General features: G+C 41.2%; 1 protein-coding gene across 2 annotated transcripts in view; it reads right to left on the bottom strand.

Annotated features, from left to right (window-relative positions):
• Positions 1–23,239, bottom strand: part of ERAP1 (endoplasmic reticulum aminopeptidase 1) — a 40,694-nt gene that overhangs the window by 3,564 nt on the left and 13,891 nt on the right. For both annotated transcript variants that reach the window (XM_045999842.1, XM_045999841.1), the window contains exons 5-18: positions 22,383–22,503; positions 21,453–21,607; positions 20,997–21,110; positions 19,693–19,824; positions 18,236–18,367; positions 18,004–18,075; positions 16,394–16,548; positions 9,696–9,775; positions 8,954–9,137; positions 7,274–7,430; positions 5,713–5,897; positions 4,679–4,840; positions 4,087–4,227; positions 3,256–3,337 (exon numbers count right to left, since the gene is read on the bottom strand). In XM_045999842.1, the coding sequence (XP_045855798.1) occupies positions 3,256–3,337; positions 4,087–4,227; positions 4,679–4,840; positions 5,713–5,897; positions 7,274–7,430; positions 8,954–9,137; positions 9,696–9,775; positions 16,394–16,548; positions 18,004–18,075; positions 18,236–18,367; positions 19,693–19,824; positions 20,997–21,110; positions 21,453–21,607; positions 22,383–22,503 (1,872 nt within the window). The remainder of the gene's footprint in view (positions 1–3,255; positions 3,338–4,086; positions 4,228–4,678; positions 4,841–5,712; positions 5,898–7,273; positions 7,431–8,953; positions 9,138–9,695; positions 9,776–16,393; positions 16,549–18,003; positions 18,076–18,235; positions 18,368–19,692; positions 19,825–20,996; positions 21,111–21,452; positions 21,608–22,382; positions 22,504–23,239) is intronic.

The raw sequence follows: 23,239 nt of genomic DNA, 5'->3' as shown, positions 1-23,239 counted from the left end.
AGAACAGGCTTTTGAAGGTCAAATTCCAATTTTAAATGACTCGGGGTTTTTTCCAAACTGTATCTCAATACAACTTTTCAGTGAGCTCCAGGCCAACCCTCCTGCTGTAGCCGCCTGAAGAACACAGACGGTGCCTCAGGGTCCTGCCTTCGCTTGAAGCTTAGCCCACTCTTTCAGACTCTCAGACTCCAGATTAATATTCAGGTCAGAGAACAACTGTTCTTTTCAGCAGTCCAGTCACATCGATAATTTTACTAACCCTTTTTTTTTTTTTTTAAGATTTTATTTATTTGTTAGAGAGAGAGAAAGAGAGCGAGCACAGGCAGACAGAGTGGGAGGCAGAGGGAGAAGCAGGCTCCCTGCCCAGCAAGGAGCCCAATGTGGGACTCGATCCCAGGATGCTGGGATCATGACCTGAGCCGAGGGCAGCCACTTAACTAACTGAGCCACCCAGGCATCCCAATTTTACTAACTTTTAATGATTAAGCATGGTTTCTTAAATATTTTCAAATTATTTGAAATAAGCCTGAAGGATTATTATTAGATTATTATAATAGTACCACTAAAAACAAAAACAAAAACACATGTAAGAGCTGTAGCCAAGCCAGCTGATAGGCCTTGCCCTGAGACTTTTCCTGACTCCAGATTCTTTCTCCTACCCTCATCTACCTTGGGAAGTGCAGCATCCCAAATGAGCACTGGATTCAAACCTGCCCCCTTCGGAGTATTTCCTGTGCAATCATCAGTGTGATACAGAGATGGGGGCAGGTGGGGGGGGGGAGAGTTTTATCCTACTAACTTGTTTGACCCTTTGTAAATGATTTAACTTCTCTGGAACTCAATTTCCTCTTTAGTGAAATAAGGATGAGCTCTCCCTCCCAGAGCACTCCTGAGAACATAGTTACGTAATGTGGGTCAAGGGCAGAGCTTAAACCTCAGCCCCTAACGGGACTCAGCCTCATCCATCTCTTCGTGAACGTGTCCTCTGACATGTCCTCATCACTCTGACCTAATTACTGTGCTAGACACTGAGGTGGCGGCAAGGGACCAGGCAAGGAACCCATGTACTCCTAGAGCTTACACTCTACTTGGGAAGACATCAAGCAGTCAACACAGCTACTGTTAATATACTATCGTGGACGAAATACACTGAGGCCGGAAGACGGACTGGGATGGGTGGCCTGCTTTCCACAGAACAGCCTGGGAGGGTGACATGTGACCTGGGACCTCTGAAGGACTCAACAAGGCTTTCCACTGACAAGTTAGGGGAAGACCAAGCGAGGCAGAGAGAAGTTTAGAGGCTTCGAGACAGGATCAGCACCTTCTGGTGCAGGAGCAGGAGGCAGCTGAGTGGTTCAAGGTTTGCAGGATGGTGACACAGGACAGTGTGTGCTCACCAGCCGGAGAGGTGGGCCGGAGCCCAGGCATCATGGTCGTGTGCATGTGAGGAGGGAAGGTCTGGCATTTATTCCAAGATCCACAGGTCAAGTTTCAAGGAAGGATCAGTCATGGGCTGATTTTCAGATTTAAATGTGGAAAACGGTCTAGTGTTGGCCAAGTGGGAAGCCAGGCAGGCGGCTCTCTCCATGGGCCAGGCAAGAGCGGAGAGAGGCCTAGGGTGGTTAAACACAGCCGAGTGCACAGATAAAGTAGAGATGCCGGGAGCAGAGCCAGGGTGACACCAGGATGAACTGGATGTGGAGGCCAAGAAGGCTTCCAAGCGGACTCCTACACAGGAGCACGTTCTCCCTTCTGATGACATCCAGGCTTTTATCACTTCCATGCCCTATATATATATATATATATATATATATATATAATATATATATATATATATATATATAATATATATATATATAATATATATATAATATATATATATATATAAAATATATATATATCTCAGACCTTTTGCACACAACACACACCTGCATCTCCTTCAGTCTCTGCTCAAAAGTCTCCTCACCATCCCATAAAACAAAGCTCTTATCCCGTCATGCTCTCCTTACCTCGCCTCATTCATCTTCTGAGCATATAGCCTGACTTAGGTCACTTTGTCTGTGACTTATTCCCCCAGCAGAATTTAAGCTCTATGAGAACAAGGGCTTTGTCTATTCTGTTCATAGCCCCAGAACCTAAATCCACATCAGCCTTAGAGAAAAATGTTGTATCTTTAGAGAATTACTGAGAAAACAAAGGAATGACCAAGTGACAAAATGAAATGTTTTGTTGCTACAGATTTGGGTTATGGACAACTGTCTTAACTACCCCTAGCTCCTGACTGGTCCCCATCATCACACAGAATAGCTCTGCTCACTCGAGTTCAACCTTGGATTATGTGCCAGTTAATTTGACAAGCCTGCATGAAAACTAGAGAGAAGGGATGGGACATTTATTAACACATTTTCAAAGCATTCTCCCCGTATCAAGCTCTGTCATGGTGTAACCAGACATACAATGGAAGGTTTCCTAAAAAGATCAGTATTAGGTTCTCAGCTTTTATTTATATGCAACCTATTTTTAAAAGCCTTGTAAGATTTTTCTATGCCTTTGGAAACTTTTATAGAAGGGACACAACAATGACCTTGACATCAAATTCCTCAAAGTTTAGGACTGAATGAAGAGTCTGCTTTTGTGGGAAACTTATGTTCTGTGGTTCCCTCTTACTAGACAATGAAAATAACTTACACTGGTTTCTCATTTTTTTCCTGACTGCTAGGAACCTTTGCTGTATTTAGGGTTCAATGGCAATAAATTGTCCTCAGCATAAATCCCTGATATAGTTACCTCTGTCAATCATGCAGCTTTTTGTTATTTAAATTTTCCTTTATATATGGACCTTGTAAGTTGCCTAAAATTCTTTCTCAATGTGCATATAAATAAGTAACGAGAAATCCTGAACCTGGACAGAAAAGAACCAAGATTCCAGACCTGCCTCTTTCATAATAGCTAGATGATCATCTAGGTCATGTACACCTCTAACGATCACTTTTAACATCCTAAGAAATACAGAATTAAATGTCTCCAATAATTTCTTAAGCCCAAAAGTTTGTAATGGCAGAGCCAAGACTTCTTAATGTATTGAGGAAGCACATCCTTTTCAATAGTTCAATTGTAACTAATTTTGGTTACCAGAGCATCCAAAAAGAATATCTACTAAGTGACAAAATCCATTCCTAACTCATCACACCCTTATTTTGTCTACCCCATATTTATTAGCTAATTGTCGCTTAAATTCAATTAAGTTTTCTTTACCTCTTCAAGCCTTGCTCTTGTGGAGAACTGACTTGTTGTTCGGATGACCATATGGGTTAGGGAAGTTGAGCCAAGTTCAAACCTGGAAATGGAAATCATCAAGATGTACCATAAAATATTGATTCGACATGTGGTTTGTTTGTTTAATTTATTTGACAGAGAGAGAGCACAAGTAGGCAAAGGCAGGCAGAGGGAGAGGGACAAGCAGGCTCCCAACTGTGCAGGGAGCTTGACACGGGGCTCAATCCCAGGATCCTGGGATCATGACCTGAGCCGAAGGAGAGGCTTAATCGACTGAGCCACCCAGGCACCCCTCAGCATGTGTTTTTAAGCACCTTGTGTATGTTACAGTATTTAACTAGAAATTGCTTAGGCATGAAAAATCCATGACATGATCTCTACCCTCTATAGTGTTAAGATGTAGTTGTAAAAACAAAACAAAACAAAACACCAACTGCTGAGTAAATGACTCAGTACCCAAAAGAAAGTGGTAAAGCCTTGATAAGTGCTCCAAGAGCAAGGCAAGGGCATGGACAAGCAGGCCAAATTGCCAACCCACAGTGTGGGGTGAACTGCACACAGGAGGCCTTGAGATTGGTCCGTGGTGTGGAAAAGGATTGTTCCAGGTAAACTGGAACACTGGACTATCCAGATTCATTAGCACTAAATTTAAGTGTTATATTTTCTAAGAAGAGTTTAAGTACCTCTACTTGCTCTCTTCAATCAAAAAAAAATCCATCTAGACATTAACTGTTGTTTAATAAACAAAGCTAAAACACACGTGGGTTCATGGACCTTTCTAGTCACAGCACAAGTTTTGACACTACTTACTTTTCTATCAGTTTATCCCAATTTTCCCTCAGAAACTGCCAGGCCAACGGATATCCCACCGGGTTCCTGCCGACAGCTCCAAGTATATATGGAAACTCTTGAATTTTTATTACATCTCCCTTAAAACTTTCATCTAATAGCCTAGAATGATTAAGAGATGAAATGTTAACAATGAAAAGTCCCTAGAAAAGTTATGAATTTCTTCAGTAAAATAATGCATGACAGAAAAAAGCCCATCTGTCGATAATAAACACAAGAGAGTTGCTATAGCTACATAATAAAAGCACGTTTAAATAGTGTTTCCAACACCCATGCTCATGTATTCTCATTTGTTAATAAGACAACTGAAGAAAGGCCTTTGCCATATGTATTTCTAAACATTTAAAAGAGACACAAATATATATTCCTTTAAATATTTTTCCTAACACCTGCTTCTCCCCTAATTAATGACCACACTCATTACACATATGCCCACTTGAATAAATGTTCCCAGCAGAAAAGGCAGTTCCCAGCCAAGAGAACAAAGGGACGTCGGAAGGATCTGAGCTCATTTAATTCCTCTTGGCCACATGAACATGAATGAATTACTCACCACTGAAGCTTGTTCTTATCTTGGCTAATACTGAGGGCAAATTCTATTTTATTTTTCTCAGAAGTAGACAAAGATGACTGATATTTTCTATAAAGAAAATCCCATCCTTCAGGGTTCTGGACCCCCACAGCAAACACTGCCAAGGTCACATCGCTGGGCAGGCTGTGGGAAAGAACATCGCTGGTGAGAGTCTGAGAGGCAGGAAGTGTCTGGATGTAGAGTGATGACCAACGACAAACTAATAAACTGGCCCGGTGAGCAGAGCAACATGCCTGGAAATATAAACAAAAATTACCTCTTTCTTCAGATCTTATGGGAGAGGCACAAGGAAGTATCTACAATTAGGTTTTAACCCTTCTCAAACCATAATGTGAAAAGCCACTCTGATAAATACCTACGTATATAACACAATGATGCTGGGTAACAGGATGGATGGTCACTTCTCGGGCCAAAAGAAAGAAATTCAAAGTAGACTCAAGATGTAGTCCATGAACAAAAGTCAGGAATCCAAAAGGACCACTGTTTGGAGGCTTTTCTTTAAATGGAGCCATGTAGATTGTTGGCTTAATATCTCCTAGAGAGATTTAAACTCCAAATATTAAAGTTCAAGAATAAATTCTAAATACAAGAAAATCGTACTTTGCTTCAACGGTATCAGCAACTACTACACACACCTTATCAGGGACTTTGGAAGCCCAAAGAAACTACTACTGTGGCATGCCCTGCCTCTGTTCCTATCTAGGACAGCTGTTTCAGTTCTGAGCTTTACCTCCATTAGACAGAAATCAGTCTAATCCCATTTTAACTCTCCAGATACTTGACTTTTATATATAGAATTCCCCTCCTAGCATTTCTTAAAACAGAGAGTTGAGAGATACACAGAAAAATCTCAAAAAGCAATTTATTTTCCCAAGAAGTACAGCACAGGAAGTATGTCTCTGGCTTTTTTTGTTCTCCCAACATCTAACACTGATGATGAAAACCAGAAAAGACAGCCTTTACGGGAACAGACTCGTTGTCCGGTAAGCACTGACCTCAGATGTCCATCGGCTTCCTTCCACTCTCTGAAATAGGCTTCTGCCCTCTGCACGCAGGGCTGATACTTGCGCACACAGGCGAGTAGGAGCAGCTCAGTCCGCAGCATTCGCTGCGAGACGGAGCCCTCATCTGTCCACGTCTGCTTATCAATGAGGTCCCTCAGCAGCCTGATGAGAAAGGCCTGCGGGAAAGCCACACGTCACCAGTACTGTCCCGGGCCGCCTTGTGTTTTAGACGAGCTGATACACCCTCAAGGGATGGGGATTAATTATTAAAGTGTGAGCCAACTCTTTTTTTTTTTAACGTGATTCTGTTTATATTTACTTATAAAAGGGCCAAAAACAAGAAAATCAAATATACCTTTATTCAAAAATCATGATGAACTGACACTTCTGAAACTAAGTTTATATAACTAAACTTTGAGAGCAAATCATACAACAGGACTTCATAACATTTTGCCAAAAATGGTTTTGTCCCTCTTCCTCAAGTACCTGAGTCATGGAGTATCTTAAGAGTAACCATCAACATGAGATACCACCTCACACCAGTCAGAATGGCTGAAACTAAACAAGTCAGGAAACAACAGATGTTGGCAAGGATGGGGAGAAAGGGAAACCCTCCTACACTCTTGGTGGGAATGCAAGCTGGTGCAGCGACTCTGGAAAATAGTACGGAGGTTCCTCAAAAAGTTAAAAATAGAACTACCGTACAACCCAGCAACTGCACTCCTGGGTATCTATCCAAAGGATAGAGAGTGGTTCTAAGAGGCCTCTACACCCCAATATTTATAGCAGCAATGTCCACAAGAGCGAAAATATGGGAAAAGCCCAGATGTCCACTGACAGATGGATGGATAAAGAAGGTGTGGTGTGTGTGGGTGTGGGTGTGTGTGTAATATTACTCAGCCATCAAAAAGAATGAAACCTTTCCATTTTCAATGATGTGGATCCAACTAGGGGGTATTATGGTGAGTGAAATAAGTCAAAGAAAGACAAATACTATATGATTTTACTCATATGTGGAATTAAAGAAACAAAACAGATGAGCATCAGGGAAGGGAAGGAAAAATAAAAGAAGATAAAAATAGAGAGGGAGGCAAGTCAAAAGAGACTCAACTACAGGAAACAGAGGATCACTGGAGGGGAGAGGGGTGGTGGGATGGGGTAACTGGGTGATGGGCATTAAGGAAGGTATGATGTGATGAGCACTGGATGTTATATGCAACCAATGAATCACTAAATGCTACCCCTGAAACTAATAATACATTATATGTTAAATATAATAAAAATTACATAGTAAACGTCAAAAGACAAGTAAAATGAAATAAAGGATTTTCAAAAAGAAAGGAATAAGAAATCCATAAAATTTAAGTACAGATTCTTATAGTACTTTGTCTTTAGTGTCAGAATGAAACCCAAATCTTTGCTACTTAATCCAAACACTAACTCTGATGTACTTTGTATAGATATACCTATATACACAGTGGTAAGGATGCTTTCCCACACCCACACAAAAGCAAACGAGTATGTAACTATTCAACTCATCGAAGGCTTCTACCTTGAACTGATTTTCCACTTCCTTCATATCTCTTTTCTCCATCAACTTATACATAGGTATCAGCTCGTTCAAACCTTGGAAGACCGGCATAATTTCAGTTTCACGTTTCAAGTACAGGGCTAAATCCAAGGCTTTTTCAATTGATAGCTTTCCATTGCTGCTCAAGAGACACCATGGTTAGCAGTTTAAACAAAAACCAGGAAATCAACTTTTTGTTTCAAAAGATATTTTAATCTTCCAGCAAAACATTCAATCAGATATAAACGCCGCCTTATTAACAGGACCTTTATATAAGTATCTTTTCTTTCACAAGTAGCACTGGCTTATTTACCACTGCGGAGGAAGTGTCTCAAATAATAATAGAGCCAGTGCTAACTCTTGGGTGAAGAGTTAGGTCAGCATCTGTCCCTCTAAGAAACAACAGACCGGGGGCTCAATATCCAGAGTAAGATAGTGATTTTTATCAAAATCAGTAATCTTAGCCAGAGAGATGGCCACCCAATCAAGTCTGAGCATCTGCATTAAACACAATCTTGTCTCCACTTCAAAAAGAAAGTGAATATAGATAAATCCCTTCATTATGAAATAATTTTTAAAAATCTTTAAAAAAACCAGGCAGGGTATATATTAAGTATATATAAGTATATATTAAGTGCCAAATCCTCCAAGAATTCAGCAATATTACAGAGGGAATTAGTCTCAGGTAGGCAGAAACAACTAGAAAAACCACTTCTATCTTTATCCCCCATTGCCTTTTGCCACCCTGAGAGGTCCCGCACATGAAGAACTCAACATTTAGAACAAAGGGACACGGGAAATGAGAATTACAGAATCCTGTCTTCCCACCTGGGTGACTCCCGTGGGGACTGCAGCTCTGCCTAAATACTGAAGAAATTTTGAGTTTCAGGCTTAGGAACCATTTCCTTAAAAACCATGGTTGTAAGGCAAAAAAAAAAAAAAAAAAATGAGAGTGAACACTATCCTTAACAACTCCAACATCATGTAGTTGGGCCACATTTTCTAAGCTCTATTCCAGAAACCTTCCATGAAATTCAAGTATCCAGTTTGAGGACTTGGGGGGAGAAATCTGGGTTAACCCCAGGCACAAATTGCAAACAACTGGGTACTAACCCATTGTAGTCTTCTTTTTTTTTTGGTTTTAAATCCCTTGAAGTTAATTTTCTTTTTTTTTTATTTTTTATTTATTTTTTCAGCGTAACAGTATTCATTCTTTTTGCACAACACCCAGTGCTCCATGCAAAACGTGCCATTGTAGTCTTCTAAGAAGCCTTTAAAAGTGTGAAAGACCCAGCAGGGCAGAAACCTCCTGAGCTTCAGCAGGACCAGAAAAGCTAGGGGACAAGGCTTTAGGGACCAGAAGCTTCTCCACAAGGCTGGTCTCCTGGTTTTCTATACATTTGCATCAGTCTGATCTATGTTGTTAGAATTAAAATTACATTAAAATACAGGTTACTTGCTTTAGCTTTACTCTGAAGACACAGACACATGGTTGGCTCATCCTAAGACTAGAAGCAACCTTGGAATTTAAGAAGAACTTAGGAGAAAACACCATCTAGCTTCTTACTAGCAAGGAATCATTTTCATCTTTAGAAATCAAGCGTTTGAATGCTAATAGCGGCTTTCAGAAATAAACCAAGACCTTGAGGAGTCTGTTATTACCTGACAAGCTGAAACGCATTGTTGATGAGACTGGCCCGATCGTTGCTGCTGATTGTCGTGTGTGCTCCTTTTAAAAGGCCAGTCAAAGAATCCCATCCATCATCCTCATAATGCACAATGTAATAGCCGTTCATTCCAACATTAAATTTGATCCATTCTACCTCTTCTGGGAGGATGAGCACATCTAGAGCAAATAAAATACATCAGAGCTCCATTTTCTGTCTTGGCTGATGAAAGCTTTTCTGATCAGAGACTGGACAAAGAAATTAAAGACAAGTTTAATATTGAACAATTTTAATACTGAAATGAGTTTCCTTTCGGACACATTTCTTTCAGAAACCAGAAAAGTCCATTCCAATCGGCAAAAGCCAGCACTAGCTTTAGACACCAATTTTTTGAGATGTATAGATCTATGAGAATACAGCCATATTTTAGGCTATACATATGATATGATCCAGCAGAGTTCCAAAAAGGGGGGATTTTCTCGTAATCCCTCCCTCTCAGCATATATAACTCAGATGCTTTATTCCCCATCTGGCAAGACACTGGTTTTCTTTTTTGCTACCAGGAATATTTTCAATCTTCTATCTTCACTAGAAATTGAAAGCCAACAATTTGCTTAATTTAAAGGTTGACCTGATCCTTCTGTTTTAATCACGATCAACAGTAAAACAAACTTAGCAAGTCCTACACATTTCCAGTTCCTTCCAGACTTAACCTAGTTATTTCTACGATAAGTTACCTGTTTTTGTCTTCAGCAAAAATCTTTGGACTGAGTTTGATTTGCTAGTGATGAATGTCAGTGGAACATGCCACAGGTACCTTAGAGAGAGGACAGATTATTTATTGATTCAGTCCAACAAACAGTTATTAAATCATCTATCATATGCCACACACGGGCAAGTTTTAATGATGGTACCAAAACTACTATAGCCAAGAGGTCAAGATGTCACCAGCCTGTTTTCCAGTTTTGCAAGGGCACCAGTTCAAGCACTGTTCATTCTTTTCAGACTTCTTCATTAAAGCTGGGAATTTGGGCTCCAGTGAACCCCAGCACTCTCTGTACAGGTTGGAGCTCAGAGGTCCTACCTTAAAGACCTGGACCCCTATAAATGGCACAGATCGCCATCCTGTGACTCCTACATTTATTAAGAATAGAATATCACAGGGGCACCTGGGTGGCTCAGTGGGTTAAAGCCTGTGCCTTTGGCTCAGGTCATGATCCCAGGGTCCTGGGATCAAGCCCCACATCAGGCTCTCTGCTGAGAGCCTCTCTGCTTCCCCCTCTCTCTCTCTCTGCCTGCCTCTCTGCTTGCTTGTGATCTCTGTGTGTCAAATAAATAAAATCTTTAAGGAAAAAAAAAAAGAATAGAATATCACTTCAGTGGAATTCCTGTCAGTGATGCACAACCTGAATCCCATCAACCTGAATCCCATCATGAACAAACAGCAGAAAACAAAGACTGGAGAACAATCTATTAAAAGAAGAAAAGGAAAAGGAAAGAATAGAAGAGAACAGAACAGAACTGGCCTGTGTGCTCCAAAAATGTCAAGGGCAAGAAGAAAAATGTTAAGGAACTGTTTCAGGAAAAGAAGAAAAAAATACAACTGAACATGTGTGACAAGGCAATGTGAGCCTATATCAAATCCTGAACCAGAGTTTTTTTCTTTTGCTATGAAGATGTTATTAGGAAAGGTGGAAAAGTTAAGTCAGGTTTATGGATCAAAGTATTAGATCAATTTCATTTCATAATTTTGATAATTACATTGTGCTTACATGGTGAATATTCTTATTTTTTATAGAAATATCACACAACTATTTCAGAGTAGAGGACATCATGTTTCCAACCTACCTGTAGTAAAAAATATATATATATGTATTACACCGTGCAATATACATACATAAAATCTATATAATATATATATATTTATATAAAATATATATATATAAGCATTTATATATATGCTACTGTGGATCCAGGAGGATAGCTTAGGAGGACATCGAACTCACCTCCCCTGTGGATACACCAAATCTATACCTACATATAGAGCAATTCCTTTTGAAGAAGAATCAAGAGCTGACTGAACAGCTTCTGCATGATACATGATAGAGGGACCACACACAGAAGGCAGAGAAAGAGACAGGGTAACAGGAATCCCATCCTGAGGCAATGAGGGAGGGCTATTACCGAAGGCCCCACACGCAGACTTGCCCACCCTGGGATGTGATGGATACATAGCCATTTAGAGGATAACTAGATTTTAAGTGAAGAAAATCCACTGACCAACTCTAGAGCATCCACCAAACAGTGGGCGAACTGCTAGAACTCTCTCTGAAGTCGTAGGTGCTGGTGAGCACCGCTGTGTGCATCCCCCCTCCACCGTGATATTGTGGACAGGGACAGGGTTCAGTGACTCTAGCCAGCTGCGTAGGGCCACCCCAGCCAGTCCAAGGCTCCTAGTCCATACCAACTCCAGTCAACCTTCTGCGGTGAACCCAGCAGAGTACGCTGGGACCCTTCTGGCTTATACCAGTCAAGCCCCAGCCATCCTTGGTGCAGGACAACCTGGGACCCCATGGACTGAACCTGTTCCCACTCCAGCTCTAGACCTCCAACCAGGGCACCATCTCCTCCAAATTCAGCTATTTCTCCAGGGCGGCCCAGGGAAGGAGTGTCTCAGAACTCCCCAGCCCATGCATACTCCAGTTCCAGCCATCTCACCAGAATAGCCCTGGTTCACTTCGCCCTGGGACACTTCCTCCCCATCCTACTTCAGCTTCAGCTAGCCAGCCAAAGCCACTAGGCACACACAACCTACACAAGTAACAGTCAATCACAGAAATAGACATAAGTCAAACAAACTATGGACACCAAGGATTATATTCCCAACCAAAGAAAACAAAAAAATCCCAGAAAAAGAAAAGCCCTAATGAAATATGTCATTTACCTGATAAAGAGTTCAAAATAGTGGTCATAAAAATGTTTTCTGAACTAGGAAGAACCACAAACTAGCCTTATAAGAAATGTTAAGGCATCATAAGAGGAAAAGAAAAGATCATAGGAGGAAATATGAAAAAGTGAAGTATAGGCCAGTATCTGTCATGAGTGTAGATGCAAAAATCCTTAACAAGGTATTAGCAAACTGAATCCAACATTAAAAAAAAAAAATCATTCACCACAATCAAATCAGATTATTCCCAGGATACAAAGGTGACTCAATATTCACACACACACACACACACACACACACACACACACACACATTAACATGATATATCACATCAGTAAGAGAAAGAATAAACTACCCGATCATTTCAACAAATGCAGAAAAAGCATTGGACAGAGTATAACCTCCATTTATGCTTAAAAAAAAAAAACCCTCTGCAACGTAGGTCTAGAGGAAACATACCTCAACATAATAAAGGCCTTATATGCAAACCACAATCAACATTGTACTCAATGGTGAAAAACAGAGCTTTCCCCTAAGGTCAAGAAAAGAGAAAGATGTCCACTCTCATCAATTTTAATCAACATAGTACTGGAAGTCCTAGCCATAGCAATCAGACAACATTAAAAAAGGAGGGGGCATCCAAATTGGTAAGGAAGAAATAAAGTTCTCATTATTTGCAGATGACATGATACCATACATAGAAAACTCTCAAGACTCTACTAAAACACTACTAGAACTGATAACTGAGTCTAGTGAAGTTGCGGGATCCAAATTCAATGTACAGAAATCTGTTGCATTCCTATACACTGATCATGAAACAGCAGAACATAAAATTAACAATCCTACTTGTATTTGCACCAGACACAATAAGATATCTAGGCATAAACTTAACCTAACATGTGAAAGACCTATTATTTTGAAAACTATAAAACACTGATGAAAGAAATTTAAGATGACGCAAAGAAATGGAAAGACATTCCATGCTCATGGAATGGAAGAACAGGTATCATTGAAATGGCTATGGCACGCAAAGCAATCTACAGATTTAATGCAATTCCTATCAAAATACCAACAGCATTTTCCACAGCACTTGAACGAACAATTCTAAAATGTGTATGGAACCACATAGCCAACGCCATCTTGAGAAAGAAAAAACTGGAGGTACCGCAACACCAGATTTTGAGTCATATTACAAAACGGTAGTATTAAACCTGTATGGTACTGGCATAAAAAACAGACACATAGATCAATAGAACAGAAAACCCAGAAGCAAACCCATGAGCATATATTTATCTTTGACAAAAGGGGAATCGGTATACAGTGGGGAAAAGCTCTTCAACAAATGGTGTTGGCAAACTGGACAGCTACATGCAAAAGAATGAGACTACACCACTTATTTCACCATACACAAAACAACCTTAACCTGGATTAAAGAACTAAATGTGAGTCTTAAAACCATAAAAATCCTCAAAGAGGGCACAGGCAGTAATTTCTGATACATTTTTCTAGATAAGTCTCTTGAGGCAAGAGAAAGAAAGAAAACCAAAGAACCAAAGAGAAAGAAAACAAAAAATAAACTATTGAGACTACATCAAAATAAAAAGCTTCTGCACAGTAAACAACCAACAAAGCTAAAGTGCAGCCTATGAAAAAGAAGGTATTTGCAAATGACGTATCCAATAAAAGGTTAGTATCCAAAATGTATAGAACTTATCAAACTCAATAGCCCCAAAACAAAGAAACCAGTTAAAAAATGGACGGAAGCCATGAGCAGACATTTCTCCAAAGACGACATCCAGATGGCCAACAGACACATGAAAAAACGTTCAACATCACTTATCAGGGAAATGCAAATCAAAACTACAATGAGATATCACCTCCCATCTGTCAGGATGGCTGACATTAAAAACCAAGAAACAAGTGTTGGTGAGGATGCAGAGAAAGGGGAGCCCTCCTGCACTGGTGGGGGGCATGCAAACTGGTACAGCCATGCTGTAAAATAGTATGGAGGGTCCTGAAAACATTAACAATGGAGCTACCCTATGATCCAGCAATAGCACTACTGGGTATCCACCCAAGGAATATGAAGACACTAATTCAGAGGGATACATGCACCACGATATTTACAGCAGCATTACTTATAGTAGCCAAATTATGGAGACAGCCCAAGTGTCCATTCACAGATGAATGGATACAGAAGATGTGGGATTATATACAGATATAGATATAATGACTATTACTCAGCCACAAAAAAGAACAAAGTCTTGCCATTTGGAACGACATGGATGGAACTGGAGAGTATAATGCTAAGCGAAATAAGATATTCAGAGAGAGACAAAAACACCACATGACCTCACTCCTATGTGGATTTTTGAAATAAAACCAACCAGGACAAAAAGAGAAACCAGGAAACAGAAACAGACTCTCAACCACAGAGAACTGATAGGTTTCCAGAGGGGAGGTGGGGGCGATGGGGGGGTGAAACAGGTGATGGGGATTCAAGAGTACAGTTATGATGATGAAAAGACAATAAAGCAGTAAAAACAAGAAAAATGACAAGTATAGGTAAGAATGTTGAGGAAATAGAAGGCTCCGTTTTCCTGAAGGATAGAGTGTAAACTGGTACAGTCACTATCATAAATAGTATGCAGGTTGCTCAAAAAATTTAAAGTAGAACCACACTATGACCCAGCAATCCTATTTCTGAGTATGTATTCAAAGAAAATGAAAACACCCATCTGAAGAGGTACATGAACCTGTATGTTCATGCAGCATTGTGTAGCTATAGCAAGATATAGAAGTCACCTAAGTGTCCGGGGATAAGGGGATAAAAAGATGTATATATACACATATGTACATACACACACAATAAGAGTGTTAGCCATAAAAAAGAATGAAATCTTCCCATTTGTAACAGCAGAGATGGGCCTAAAGGATATTATGCTACCTGAAAGAATTCCTACAGATAAAAACAAGTACTGTAGGTTCTCCCACTATGTGTAATCAGATACAAAACAAAACAAAGACTCATAGATAAAGGAAACAAACTCTTGGTTGTGGGGGGTGGTGCAGGGTGGGGGGAGGGAAGTAGGTAAAGGAGGTTAAGAGATACAAATTTCAGTTTTAAAATAAGTAAGTCATGGGATATAATGTATAGCATAAGGAATACAGTCAATACTGTAATAATTTTCCTTTTTCTTTTAAAAGATTTTACTTATTTTTTGACAGAGAGAGAGATCACAAGTAGGCAGAGAGGCAGGCAGAGAGGGGGTAAGCGGACTCCGCACGGAGCAGAGAGCCCGACCTGGAGCTCAATCCCAGGACCCTGAGATCATGACCTGAGCCGAAGGCAGAGGCTTAAACCACTGAGCTACCCAGGAGCCCCAATAATACTGTAATAATTTTCTTTAGTGACAGATGGTAATAAGACTTATTGGTATTTTGCAATGTAAAAATATATTGAATCAGTATGACATATATATGAAGTGGGATACTGTTTGTCAATTATACTTCAATAATATATATGAATAATATATATGCTATGTAGAGAACATATAAAAAGGTAAAGAGTATTCTTTAATTTTTTATTTATTTGAAAGAGAGAGAATAGGAGAGCAGGTAGGGTCAGAGGGAGAAGCAGACACCCCTGAGCAGGAAGCCCAATGTGGGACTTGATCCTGGGACTCAAAGATCATGACCTGAGCCGAGGGCAGTCGCTTAACCAACTGAGCCACCCAGGTGCCCTAAAAAGTGTATTTTTAACTGATATTTTGGATTATACATGGAAAGGTTCTATTTTACATTTTATACATGTATTTCATGTTATATATAAAGAGATGGGAGAGAAGGGGAGGGAGGGGGAGAGAGAGAATGATAAAGTAAATGTAGTAAAAAGTTAACATATATGTGAATCTGGGCAAATACATGAGAATTCTTTGTGCTCTTCTTACAACTCCTCTAAGTCTGAAATTATTTCAAAACAAATTGAAGTACTGTCCATTTGGGTCGGTCAAGGTGCACGATCTGCTTTCCAGGGATGCTCTTCTGAAGTCGTAAATCTGACAAACAGGCTCCGGGATCTAACGCAGACTTCCAAAAACCAACGCAGTCCCCCCACTCCCCAGACACCACCTGCATGTCTATATCCTCGACTCCAACCCAAACGCCAGGCACTATCGGCATTTAGGGGCAGTTGCTTCGTGTAGAGCTCGTTTCCAGTCAGAAACCGGAATTACCAGCCCATCAAACTACAGGACATGGCAATGTTAAAATGATGATACATTATCAGCTTTACTGAGAAGAACCAAGGTTGAAAGCCACATTTATCCTCTTGGGAAGGTGGTGGCGTGTAACTTGACTTCATAGGATACAGAGATTTAGTTGAAATATTTTAGCGGTCAAGACAAGAACACTCTGAAAAATGAATTTTTGTCGCATGAGGCAGGCGTTCCCGAGGCAACAACCCGAGCCTTGCGCTCTGAACATTACCCAGTTTCTGCCGCGTCCTCGGGTCCTTTGGTGTAGTGCTCCTGCCTCATGTGCACATTCCTCCCTCTCACCGTTACAGTTATCAGGGGAAAGCCCTTCTGCAGCGTCCACGTGTTCATCATGGTTTTTACATCAATGCCTTCCTGTCGCCAGTGCTGAGGTAGACAGAAAACAGAGACGTGACCACTCGCTCGACGCTAACGGAGAACCCAGGCTTGCGCTCCTGGGCTAAGACCTGTTGACAAGTCCCTCGAAGCTTTTCCTCACCCCTTCACCTCCTTCCTTCCCCACACTGTGTCCTGCAATGGCATTCCCACCAGAGCACTGACTGCCTGCCTTTCCATTCTCTTCCTCTACCCGTGTAGGTCTCGGCTCACCAGCAGGTACTGTATCTGGTTCTACCGGGCATCCCTTGGGCTTGGCACCCTGCCCCCCCCAGCAGGCAAATGAATGAATGAAGGTCGGGAAGGGAGACCAAGGGTCAGGCGTTCAACAACCATGTAACGACGCTGGCTCAGACAGGCAAGGTGGGAGAAAACGTTCAGCCACTAGCCTGTCCTTCCCAAGTGCTAACATCAAGACGGTCCACATTCAGCTGTCTTAAAAGCCGATATATTCTTAGATACTAAAAAAGCTTCTAAGGATATTTAAGAGCCAAACGATAAAACATACTGTATAACAAATCTAAAAATCACAGAGAAAAGCGGTCTCTAAAAGCCATAAAGCCCTCAAAAATGACAATAGGGTGAATAAAATGTAGCTGCCTCTCTTGAAGCTGCCTCAACTTCCACTTCCTATGAAAATACTCCACGAGTCCAGATAAACAGACTCACGTGGTTTTGGGATTCAAACATTATGAATTCTTTATAGCTTAGCAGTTAAAAGCATGAATTAGATCTAAATTCAAATCCCCACTCTGCAGCTGACCCAACATATGCTTTTGGATTTCACATCCCCATCAGTTAAGCTCACAGGTTCACTCTGAGACGCAAAGGAGTCAAATGCTCAGCTCGTGCCTGATGCTTAAGCACTCAAGGCTGCCCGCTGCCCTCATTGTTTTTTCACGAATGAAGAGCTATGGAAGTGACCCACATGGGCTGACTGACACAGCCCCGGTCTACCCCAGGAACAGGTCATAAAGTCACTGCTTTCCAGAGAACGAAGCTGAACAAATTAGTACCAGTGATACGCGTTTTCCAAGAATGCGATGCCACTCCCTTGTGTAGACAGCTTTTCAGGGAAACTGTAAAAAGCCTGTCAGTCTGCTACAGTTTAACCAGTCTTTTTTTTTTTTTTTTAAGATTTTATTTATTTATTTGACAGAGATCACAAGTAGGCAGAGAGGCGGGCACAGAGAGAGGAGGAAGCAGGCTCCCCGCTGAGCAGAGAGCCCGAAGTGGGGCTCGATCCGAGGACCCTGGGATCATGACTTGAGCCAAAGGCAGAGGCTTTAACCCACTGAACCACCCAGGTGCCCCTAACCACAGTCTTATGTGGAGTTACAGTGATAGAATGAGGGACCTCAGAGAGGTTGGCCCCGAGGCTTCCTTCAAAGAACACGGAGTAAACACATGTGTTTTGGGGTGCCACACACAGCTGCAAGAACTTACTGAGGTTGAAGATGAATGAGGACCCCTGGAGCAAAAGCCATCCATCCTTTCTGAGCCATCTGTAGGGCAAATCTAAAAACCAAAACCAAATGTGTTATTCCCGGTTCTCTAGAAAACACTCAGGATTCTTCTCAGAGGGATTAACAGGGTGTAGGAAACAAAACAAAACAAACAAAACATGGTAATAAGCCTGGTAATCCCCAAAGCAGAGACTAAACCAAACCATACTCACATTTGCTATACTATTCCACAGGTCCTCATTTCTTGTGTTTTTGTAGCTATACTTCTGGAGGTACTGTACAATACCACTTTTAAATGCGTCGGCACTGATATAATCCCTTAGCATATTCAGAATACAAGCTCCCTGAAAAGACAACGTGGGTAATCGTTAAGTTGAATCATCATCTGATCTGCTGTCACACTTTTAGTCTGGAAGAACTCTTTCAAAATGCAATCGCGGTAACATTTTCAAAGTCTGTGATTTGTGACACAATTAAAGAAAGTGCGTTTACAGAAAAAGTGGGTTAACCTGGACCTGTTTAGGCAGGGGACCGAACAGGACTGGTTCTCTTCTTCGCCCCCTAGTGCCATCATTTTCTAACAGCAACCAAGCCTCCCCACAGGGCAAATGACCACCACTGGCCAGCCGCCATTATCCCCAGGTCAGCGGACAGTGGTGCAGAACCAACACTTGGCACCACCTCCTGCCTTCCCTGGGGCCACTCCAGCCCAGCAGTGGGGGAAAGTAGCTACAATAGGAGATGGAAACAGAGGTCCCGGTTAAGGAACAGAGGAGGGCAGGCATCCTGGAGCAGAGAGGGCCAGAGAAATGCAGGGAAAAGGAGCAAGAGAGTGCCTCGGGAACCAGTATTCCTGGGTGAAGAGTCTTTTCCTCTCCACGCCATGACGGTGGCTCCCTCTGAAGACACAAATAAATTGACCATGTAGGTTTGGGTTTATTTCTGGGCTCTCATCTGTTCCACTGAGCAAGGCCTCTGTAGGTCTGATTTTATCTCCCCTATACTGCTGATGAAAACATCGAAGATGTTCTGTTTACTACAAATAAATCGGCCAAGTACCAGGATAAATGACATTCTCTGCCTTGTTGAAGACAGCAGAATGGCTGGGAATGGGAAGAGAATTGGGAAAGCAGAAGCTTGATCTCACGAAGCAGGGACTCAGACTTTAGCTCTGGCTTGTATTCCTGAGGGCAATACACAGGCCCCGTGTGACCACTGCGACTAGAATCCTTCCCTTTCCCTTGTCCAGAGAAGCCAGGTGAAGACTGTTATATAAGATCTCCCACTAAATGTTAGCAACCGTTTCCAGTTCTGTTATTAAACACATCGTATAGGACAGTATTTTGCAGTTCAACAATACCAACCATTTCTGAAGGCACTGAAAGGCAAGCTACGGGAGGCAGGACTGTCTGCCTGGTACAAAGGTGAGGCTCAGTCAAGACCCATTTGTTGAGGGAGAAACCAACTCGAAGTTTCTCTTCAGGATTACCGATCAAACTGCGTTGGGTCTTCAAAAGTGAACTCCAGCCAGCATAGAGCAGCATAGAAGGCATTCAACCTGGGTTGTTCCTTAAGAAGGGAAAGCCACCCCACAATCCTATCTATCATCCTTCCATCCAAGTCTTTAGCAGTTTGGTATCCAAAATGTCCCCTTATTATCCATTTTTACCTTTTCATAAGAAACTTCATCAAACATCTCCCGAATCTGAGCAGGTTTCACCACAGGTGTTGACACAGGGTGTGAGGAATTTAATGCATCAACCTCCATCACATTAAAACACTTGCCGAAGAAATAATCTTCCTGTCGACACAGAGACAACATCACCCATGTGACTTCTACCTTAGATAATAAATATGAAAGGACTAATGTTTGGTCTGGAGTAAAGGTTTATACTTCGAATTTCTGGCCCAAACCTCTTCCGTATTTATAGAGTTTACAAAATACACTAGAATTGTCATTGCTAAAGTGCTCCCAAGAAATGATTTTAGGTTAACATTTTAGAATTTGTTTCTCTTAAAATACCTATTGCTTTAGAAGACCATTTTCTCTTAAAAAAAAAAACCATGAGGCCTGTAGCCAAATAGAATCAAAATAACTAAAGTGTGTAGTGACTGCAACATCTCCAATCATATTTTAAAGCAAAGAAATTTAGATTTAAACCATGCAGTAAAAAATTAAAAAAAAACGGATAACAAACTCAAAGTGTAATCTGATTTCTTAGGTCATATTACCCAATAGGATAATATACACACAGAATCATTTTTATTAGTAAGGGTTACGTGGAAATGGGAAAATATTTATGATCCATTGTAGTGTAACAGTTATACGGACATTATAACTATAAATAAATAATGTGTATTGATGAAAACGGGAAGTTGATATATGCTTAACTCAAAATTATAGTAAGGCAAAGGACTATTTGAAGTTTTTTTGTTTTTACATAAAGGAAGTTTATTTCTAACTTTACTGCATGTGATTTTCAGAAATTAAATACCTGATTTTTAAAATAAACACATAAAGGTTCCAAAGCATTTAGTTTGTGACTCCTGAGTACAGGCTTATATATAAACAAACCCGCAGTTACCTAAAGCAAATGGGATCCTATCCGATTTGACAAGTAGCATCCTACTGAAGTAACAGTGATCTGTACTTGATAATCCTTCAGTGAGCAACCGGAAAGTCGAGGAAATGATATGCAACAGATAGGGTGTCATTACTTCTATTTCTTTGATATTAAAGGAGGATAAGATTTAACTTCATTTCCTAACAATCACAGATTTGGAAATAAGCAAACCAGTCTGGAAATAAGCCTTTGTGATACCTTTTAAGTTCACTATCACGCCTGGTAGTGAACCTGATTCCTATCTCAACTATCAAGGAGTTAATAGGTCTAGGAGTTCTATCACTGAGGATCAGTATTTTCCAACAGTGCTGAATAAAACAGATCAACCTGTTAAAAAGTAAATACTCACAACTTTCAGTTCAGGATGAGTCACGCTGACTGACACAAACTCCATAAACTTGGCAAATCCTTCATTTAACCAAAGATCATTCCACCATTCCATGGTGACGAGGTTCCCAAACCACTAAAAGGAAAACAGTAAATATTCATACATTTCTAGGGAGATCGGATTATCTACACAGCTATAAACATGAGGTATTCAGGAGGAAAGAGTTCACATGTGTGATGCCAGTATACGGGCAACATTTACAGAATATTTTCTCAAAGTAAAAGGAAAAACCTTTCCATGTTCATTTTAAAACACGCTACCTAACGCATGAAAGAGCTCCCATTTTCACTTTGCCTTTTTTCCATAGGAAAAGAATGGATCCATTTCATATGTCAGTATGAATAGTCTCTTCTGTCCCATAAAAGCAATATGGATGTAGCTTCACCACAATTTCTAAAAGCATGATTAACTGTGTACCTGGTGGGCAAGTTCATGCGACACCGTCATCGTAATGCCAAGCTTATCTGATGCCGAAGACGTCTCAGCGTCGAACAAGAGAATCGATTCTCTGTATGTGGTCAGTCCCCAGTTCTCCATAGCACCACTCTCAAAGTCAGGAATCGCAGCAAGATCTCGGGAAGGACACAAAAATCTGTTACCAGCCTCTAAACGAGACCTCGCCCGTACACACTAACATTCAGAACAGAAGGGTGTAGGGATCCCAAGAAAAGCCAGGCTGGTTGTGCAGAATCCTATTCTAGGCTGGAAGAACTTTTCACAACCGAGAAAAAGAGGCCCTGTGGTTCACTGAATTGCTCTGCCGCTGCATGACCAAGTTAGATGTGGGCCCCAGGCCTCCTGACTCCCTTTCCAGCTGTCTGACAAGGAGTTTGGGGATTGAATAGTAACAAATTCCTCAGTAATCCACTAGACTTGGGACATCCCAGGCTCCGGTTCACCTAAAGTCTCTAACACACAATGGTCTTAAGAGCCCATTTAAGAAGGAAAACGCAGATTTTCTTTACACTATAAATTTGTTAAGAAAAATTTTTTGAGCACCCTCTGTATTCCTCCCAAGTATGTGCCAATCCTGGAAAAAAAAACAAAACAGAGAGAAATACAGCTTCTGCCTTTTACTCTCTGCCCAGTCGGGTTTATCTTTCAAGTCAGAAGGTAAAATGACCATGACCTGTGCCTCAGAACCTAATCAAGATCTGCTTCTGCTCTAATTAGAAATTTACTGTAGAGATTAGGGCTCAGAAGGACCAGCCTGATGGCTGACACCTGCCAGAGTTTAAGGACCTGAAGGGCTACTGCGATAATCACGGGAATACCAATTAGGAGGCTATAATCCATAGCTGACATCATTCAATGCCACCATTTGCAAAAACTGTGCAAAATCTTTACCTTGTTTGGGTAAGGGGTATGGAATGCTGAAATAATCCTCGTAAAATTCCAGAAGAGTCACTGCGGTATCCAGGGCATAATCTGCCTGATGTATCTTGTCTGGTGCAGCATATATAGAAACCTGAAGAGAAAGAAAGCTCGTTAGCTTTTCAAATGCTCTCGTGGCTTCTCTCCACAACTGTGTGGAAGATGGACATGAAAGCCTTCATCTTCTGCAATATGGTTGCCAATAAGAGAAGTAGCAGTTCTAGTTCTTGTCTTAGTGCGGTTTCTAATCAACTCCCCTTCTGAAAACTACAACATGCTGGCTAACATATACAAAAATTTCTTCTTAGATGTTCTTATGACATCAAAGAAAACTTAGATGCCAGAAACGAGGTAAGGGTAGGACCCTCCGTAGACAGCAGAGGACTGCAGGCAGCTTTTGTCCTGAGGACACTAACCTAATGCAGGTGGAGTTTTCCCAGCATTGAAGGTCTCAGGGGCAGGAGACCAAGTTCAGAGCCTGCCCAGGCTGGGAAGCCCAAGAGAAGATGTACCAGGCACAAAGCTGGACCCTCAAGGACCACATCCTTGCTGTAAACTAAAAATAGCTTCCCCCTTCCTCAAGGAGACTGTAAGGAGAAAAAAATGCCTATTCAAGTCTTCGTGCTATATGGGGGAAGTCGACCGAAATCCTAAGAGAATCAGTAAAAGTTCATCTTCATGCTGGTTAGCAGCTGGGCTCACACAAACCAGGTGGCTCAAAAATCTGAAGCCAGGGGCACCTGCGTGGCTCACTTGGTTAAGTGACTGCCTTCGGCTCAGGTGGTGATCCTGGAGTCCCGGGATTGAGTCCCACATCGGGCTCTCTGCTT

Source organism: Meles meles, chromosome 3 (genome assembly GCF_922984935.1).
Source record: "Meles meles chromosome 3, mMelMel3.1 paternal haplotype, whole genome shotgun sequence".
NCBI lineage: Eukaryota > Metazoa > Chordata > Mammalia > Carnivora > Mustelidae > Meles > Meles meles.
Note: the sequence above shows the minus strand (reverse complement) of the source record. Positions and strands in the feature narration are given on the sequence as shown.